Below are 7602 nucleotides of genomic sequence, written 5' to 3'. Positions count from 1 at the left end.
TTAAGTATAGTATAGCCTAGGCAGGCCTAAAGTTCAATGGATTGTTCAAAGACTGAGCTTAAATCAGAATTTGCTACTAAAAGTAACACTAAGACTAAGTTGCTAAAATACTTTTAGTCTTACTAGAATTACGAAAATTACTAGGTTAGGTTTCTGGTGGTTTAGGTTTATTCTAAGTGGAGAACAAAGAACCTTTTTCATGGTTTCCCCACCTTCATGGTGGGGAATAGGTACGCTCCCGTTGTATGAGGTTTAGTTTCAGTGAAGGGGGATTTGTCAACATTTCTATAGGCTGTCTGGACACACATTGTACTATAATTGCTTCTGATTGTCATGTACATGTACTTGAATAATAATGGTGAAACTAGTGATGTCTGACTATATGTGCGATGCCAAGTTTCATCATCATCATCACATCACACCACACATTACATGTGTGTACATGACAATCAGGAGCAATTATGTGTGTCAGACAGGCTATACACATTTAAACAACCCTTCCTTCCCTGAAACTTAACCTCATACGTATGCACATTTATTATCAGTGGTGGAAAAGGTAGGCCTATACTCTTTGTTTTTAACTTAAGTAAAAGTATACTGCAATGTAGAAACATTCTGCAAGTAAAAGCCAGGTAATTATTTATTGAACTAAAAATAAAAGTAAAAGTACTCATTATGCAGACAGTTATCATATAGGATATATAGGCTAGCTGTGTCTAAAATGTATATATAAAAGTTAAAAATGAAGTGGTTAATGTTTTGTAAAAAATAATAATCAAAATCTGCAAAGTAACTATAAACTAAAGTTTTCAAATGCCTGAGAAACCCCTGAAAGAAATTATATATAAAAAAATATAAAAAAAAACATGGGCATCAATGAATCTAACATGGTTAAAATGGAGGTTGAAGTTACAATGGGTTTGTATAGGAAGGGGGCGGGGCAGCTACAGTGAAAATCAAATAGCCTATCTAAATACTGAATGAAGCAAAACACACTGTCTCGGGTGAAATAAGGCCTATCCCTTTAATTAATTGAGTAATTAAGTGTATTGTTTAAGACAATAGCCTATTTGCACAGAGCCCACTTACTAAAAAATCATTGCAGGCCCCCCAGTGAATTTTGTGATTTTGAAGGAGTCAAGGGATTCGCATGTCTTAATGACTGTTGGTAGGGCGTTCCTAGTACAGGCTATTAGTAATGGTCATAATGCATTTATAAACTCAGTGGACCAGCACATTATAAAGGTACAGGTAATTACAGTATAATGCATTATAATGTACCTATACATGATTATAACACTTAAATGTTTATAATGTTTATAATTATGCATAACTTAACAAAGACAGTGAAGACACCTTATAAAAACTAGCTAAATTAGTTAAGGTATAAATGAAGAGTGATATGTCATAAGGGAAAATAAACAGACCTAGCACATTGATTGATTGATTTTTTTATTTCACAGTATGCAGAATGGGTACATTTCAAACGAAAGCACAACTCAAAGACAAAAACTGCTATGGACGAAACCATGAGACTTAATTGTTTACAACAAATTCATCATAACATAAAGACACAAATATACACTTATAAAAATAGGTAGAAGCACTTGATGCACCCCCCCTCCACCACACACACACACACACACACACACACACACACACACACACACACACACACACACACAGTATGCATGATTTTCACCCAGACAATATTTGTCTCCACCAGGCCGAAGGCATGGGGAGAGAGTATGTTTTGCACTCCGTCCGTGTGTGTGTGTGTCCTTCCTTCCGTCCGTCCGTCCGTCCTTCCTTCCGTCCGTCCGTTATCAGCTAATCTCCGGCACTGTTGGCCCGATCCATGCCAAACTTTGCACACACACTCCCTGGATGCCAACGACGAACCTCTGCCCCAAATATTCCTCAACAGCCTGTTATAGCGCCACCATGAGGCCGATTTAGGCAAAACACATTTATGTAGATTACTCGTACACATTTTATCCATACATCACACAATTCGGTATACACTATCTCCATAGTCATGTGATCAACACGGAGCGGCACCATTTCCCATCTTCCATCCTGATTGGCTAAGATTGGCTTCCAAAGCTCACACGATTGGTCCGTTTCGAACAAAATGCCACAAATCACAAACACAGTGTGCAATTTCCGTGAAATTATACATGCACATTTCCACTAGGGCCGAGGACGACATGCCAATTTTTTTCCCCCCAAATCAGCCTCACGGTGGCGCTATAACAAGCCAATTCCTGTTTTTAGCTATAACTGCATCGATCTGTATACAACTTATGTATGCGCACTCCCTAGAGGCCATGGAAAAACATTGTCCCTGCATCCCTCCACATCGGTTGGAGGTTATAGCGCCACCATGAGGCCGATTTCTGCAAAACACATTGCTTAGTCGCACAGATTTCATCCAAATCTCCCGCAAATCGGTCCACATGATCTCTGTAGTCAGATTTGGATTTCATGGATTTCTCAGATTCTACACAGATTGGCTAAGATTGCCTTACAAAGTTTTCAGGAGTGGCCCGTTTTCGTTCCAAATGCTGCATATGTCCTGCTCATCCAGAATTCTATCCTCAGAGATGCTATGAGTGGCTCTGCATTTCCTCAACAAAATGAAGACAATTGTTGCAAAAAACTAAAACAAAAAAACATGTTTATATTACTCCTAAACATTTTGCCAAGCATCTCACACAGTCCTATCCTCCTGGTGGAGACCTGTCCCCAGAAGGGCACTTTTTCTAGATTGGCAACAGGTGAGGAAGAGTTATTATCAGATGGATTGGTGACAGCTGAGCGGGGGAAGAGTTGTTATCAAATGGATTAGTGACAGGTGAGTGAAGTAAGAGTTGTTATATCAGATGGATTAGTGACAGGTGAGTGAGGTAATAGTTGTTATATCAGATGGATTAGTGACAGGTGAGTGAGGTAAGAGCTATCAGATGGAAGATCGATTGGCAGCAGGTGAGCAGGAATTATTAGCAGGTGAGATTGAATCAGGTGAGCAGGTGTGTCGGTTGTGTGATCAGTTCAGCAGTTGAGATGTTATCAGATGCTTTGTTAAGGCACAGTTTCCTTTGTTTTTTTGGTCCAGTGCCCCCTATACAATATCCAGGTCCCTTACCGCCCCCCCACAACCAATTCAAATTAAAAAGCTTTGTGCTATTGTGTTGATTATTATAATTTAGAAAACATCTAAACGATTTCCAAAAATCAGATTTTACTGAGGAGGGGGAGAGGTAAAAAGCCTGTTACATTATAAGTGGAATTGTATATGGATGTCAATTCCATTTCAAAGGAGCTTTATTGGCATGAGAAAACATACGTTTACATTGCCAAAGCAAGTGTCAAAATATAATAAAAGCAGTTGAAAATGGGGAAAGTACAGTAAATACAGTTGGAGGGGGTACAGGCATTTTGTAAACAGAGCTATGTTACATTGCATCGTTATAAAGATGTTAAATGCTGGGTATAAAGCTTTTTTGAAACAAATAGCAGCAATGTATTATAGTCACTTTGGGACAAATAGCAAGACTCACAAGACTATTTAAATAGTATACAAAAAAAGCCTCAGATTTAAGATGTGATGTCACATCAGGCCCGAGCTCTCACAGCACTGTGACTGAATGTCAACTTGTTGAAGCACATGGGCGATAACGATAAGTTGTTGACAGGGTGACATGCCACTATTTTTTCCCCAAATCAGCCTCACGGTGGCGCTATAACAGGACAATTCCTGTTTTTACCTATAACTGCATCGACAACTTATGTATGCGCACTCCCTAGAGGCAATGGAAAAACATTTTCCCTGCATCCCTCCACATCTGCCGGTTATAGTGCCACCATGAGGCCGATTTCTGCAAAACACATTGTTTGTGTTAGTCGCACAGATTGAATCCAAATCTCACGCACATCGGTACACATGATCTCTGTAGTCATGTGATCAAGACGAGCCACTAAGATTGCCTTCCAAAGTTTTGTAAAAAAAATGCTGCACATGTCCTGCTCATCCAGAATTCTATCCTCAGAGATGCTATGAGTGATCTGGCTCTGCATTTCCTCAACAAAACGAAGAAAATTGTTGCAAGAAACAAACAAACAAAAAAACATGTTTATATTACTCCGAAACATTTTGCCAAACATCACACACACTCCTATCCTCCTGGTGGAGACCTGTGCCCAGAAGGGCACTTTTTCTAGTTTTGTAATATTTTCATAATGATAATGTTGCTGATGTCTGCTAATGTTGCTGGGTGGGTCTTTATACCTCCATGATGCTGCAGTGACAGTGACAGTGAAAAGTCATGGTGAAATATTAAAGAAGATAGCCTACCTCAAGTTGCCATGTACGGTATTGCTGATAGCCTATATATTTCATTGGGTAAAATATAGGCCTACCCGGTTTAGTGATGGTTTGACAAAAGTTAAGTTTAGTGTTCTAAGTTTAAGCTCCCTCCCCAGTGTCCCCTGAAATGACTTGACCCTGAAAAACTAATTTCTAACTTCAACTTTAAGTTTATTGTCACATTGCAAGCATACCAGTATTAAAGAGTGGGTCAATTATTTTCTGTACAAGCTCCCACGTATTACATTTACAAAATGGATAATCAGTAGAGGGAAAAAAAGGACATATCAAATACTAAAACATATTCAAATATAAAGATGTGATGCCAGTGCCACCCAAATTTCTATTCATAATAATTTGTTCACAATACATTTTGTAGTAGTATTTTTACAAGTAACACTGTCACGGATTTGACACTTGTGACAGACAGGCTGCTCTGGGATGGCAAGGTCGAGCCACTTCTGGTTGCCGCTGTACTGGTTATTCATGATACTGGTGGAGGTGCAGTTGCTAGACGGGTGGAGACGGTTGGTTCCCATCACCAGCGGCAGCTCCACACACAGCTTAGACGTCCCAGGAACATCCACACAAACCTGAGGAAAGGGAGAGGACAGTTTTAGTATAAACTCTTGGCTGTATATGAGCACATGTATTATATAAAACATCTATTTCCTGAGTATCACAATCAGCAGAGCACTGGAGAGCAGAGCACAGGGTTCCGTTCTCACTGGGACCACAAACTGATACTAAAAAAATGACATGCACTCTGATTTCGGTACATCTTCCATCAAGTGGCCTATTTTTTTCCCTCATTATAAACCCACTAAGAACAGAGAGAAAAATGCTTACCCTGAGCATGTACTCCACTTTGATGGTGCGACAATGCAGAATGGAGGGTACAACAGAGGGGATCTTGATGGCGCAGCCGTGCCACATCTGCCTGCGGTGTGCTCCAACCATGTCACCTTGCAGCGTCGTCACCACGACTTGCTTCTTTTTCAAGTTTCCCTCGTTGATATAGGTCTGCACCTGGGTGATGTAGACCGTGGGCACCACTGGCCGAGGGGTGGAGTTGTCGAACTCTGCGAACACAGGAATGACCTCGCCTGCAAGCACAATGGGGGTGGGGGGGATAGAGATTTAGGATGGTAGTACTTTCATTCAGTTCATTTCATTCAAGAGGTTCAGTTAAGATATCCTGTTCTGATCTCAGTCAACAAAGAAAACACTTTTATTGACTGCATGGCAGTAACCGAAATGGCATGTTGATTAGAAAAGAGCTCTCTTACCTGGTGTGTAACCTGTGCGGTCGATCTTAGCCCGTATGGACACCTGTCCAAAGTTTTGGACCCACACACGTGCCTTCTTGTCTTTGGTGCAACCATGTGGCGCCTGAAATCGGAAAAACAAAAACATGTTTACATGAATGACTATACCGGTAAACGCCATAGAAACAAGGAAATGTTTTGTCACAGCCATGCATTGATCTATGAAAGGGATACAGTTGAACTGCATGCATCTTCTTACCAGTAGGGCGGGTGTGTTGATGTCGATGGGTTGGATGACAGTAAACTCTTTCCTGGTCTTCTTGACAGTGGCCCAGGGCCGGTGGAGCTTCACTTTCACCCAGTAACGAATGCTGCCGTGTTTCCCCTCAAAGGACGTCCCCAGGCGTTCTGGGAGCTGGAAACTGAAGGGGAACTCATGTATGCCTGCAGAGAGTGTTGTCAGCTCTCCGTTATCTGATGGGGAAATAAACAAATAAATACATGTTAGTATGCTCTCATAATAGTAATTTTCATTATTATAGTAATAACAAATTACTACCCTTCCCTAACCATATAAGCCTACATTAATGCAGGATAAACAACAAAGTGTTTCAGTCTATTTCTGTTTTGAGAGCTGCAGCCAACATGAACACTAATTGCTGCAATTTAAATGTTAAAACACAAAATGTGTTTTATGTCTGTTTTAATCATCTGATTCATGCCCGAAGGAAATAATTAAAATCACTGAATTCCCATTTTAAAGATATTTTCGTCCTAATTATATTATTTCCAATAAGCGCCACAATGGATATGAATCTCATGATATGAGAACATTGATAGTGACCTGCATGCAGAAGCTCTTCTTTCAGGTCCAGATACTCCACGTCCTCCCTGTAGTAACAGGCGTCAGCAGCGATGAGGAAGCGGGTTTTCGCGATGCCCTCGGCGTGCAGTTTGATAGCCTGCACTCTGCTGTGTCCGCTCAGCTCCAGAACCACCTTGCCGGACACCACATCTCCACTGCCGAACTCCGGGGGAGAGCTGAAGACGATGGAGAACTTTTTCACCTTGTCGAAAAGCATCTTGAGTGAGATCTCCAAATGTGTGCGTGAGCGTCCACAACACAATGTGATTTATTAATCCTTCCTTCCTTTCCCTAACCCAGAGGTAAGTTCTGCTTGCTTCTGTTGTTGAGTTGAGCAAAGGATGTGTGGATAAGATCTGCATCTGAGATGAGCGTCTTTATAGCAGAAGGGGCGGAGCCTCGTGTCAGTGACAGGCTGTGATTGATGTTCCTTTAGGCTTAGGGGAAAGAAGTGAAACCACTTGAGCATCATGGGTGTCTCAGAGAAACTTAGAATTAGAATAACAATTTAAATGAGTCCAGATTGATTTCCTGTTGCACTCGTTTGTAAATACTAGCCTATCATTTTAAAATCATACAAATGGAATTCAAACCCAAAATGGCTTTGACCCAAAGTTAACACTCAGGGCATAAGCCTACTAAAGTTAAACACATTTCAGTTACACATTTACAGTTTATCAACCAGTGGTCCATGGACCACAAGTGGTCATGACAATTACAGGTGATCCACAATTGTAAACATAGGCTATTTGTTACTTTCCTTATAAAAGAATGTGCCCATAAAATGTAAGACCTTTGAACAAATAGGCATAGGAGGGGGGAACCGTTTAAATTAAATAATGACTGTTATAAAGGCCAAAGGCTTGATATGTGTGCTAGGCATATTATAGGCTTGTGTAGGCATATACGATTTATAAGACTCCTTTATAAATGTTTATATAATCATGATTCATGTATGTGGTAACTTTATTATTTATTGGTCATAATGCATAAGGTCAGTGGAACAGCACATTACATTATAATTAATGTTGTTAGGTAGTTACTTTGTTACAAGTTATGCATAATAACTCTTATTAAGTCTACATTATAATGTAGGTAAT

The 7602-nt window shown here is 40.3% G+C and overlaps 1 protein-coding gene across 1 annotated transcript; it reads right to left on the bottom strand.

The window, feature by feature from the left end:
• Positions 1-4559: 4559 nt before the first annotated feature.
• LOC306926254 (arrestin domain-containing protein 2-like) lies at positions 4560-6719 on the bottom strand (the record flags this gene model as incomplete). Its single annotated transcript, XM_079505521.1, has 5 exons — positions 4560-4962; positions 5219-5475; positions 5659-5761; positions 5897-6111; positions 6482-6719. The coding sequence occupies 5 exons, from the start codon at positions 6717-6719 to the stop codon at positions 4717-4719; spliced, it is 1059 nt and encodes a 352-aa protein (XP_079361647.1). The 3' UTR covers positions 4560-4716.
• Between the last annotated feature and the right edge of the window lie 883 nt (positions 6720-7602).

Source organism: Electrona antarctica, assembly GCF_951216825.1.
Source record: "Electrona antarctica genome assembly, chromosome: 7".
Lineage (NCBI taxonomy): Eukaryota > Metazoa > Chordata > Actinopteri > Myctophiformes > Myctophidae > Electrona > Electrona antarctica.
The sequence above is the reverse complement of the archived record's forward strand: the minus strand, read 5'-3'. Positions and strand labels throughout refer to the sequence as shown.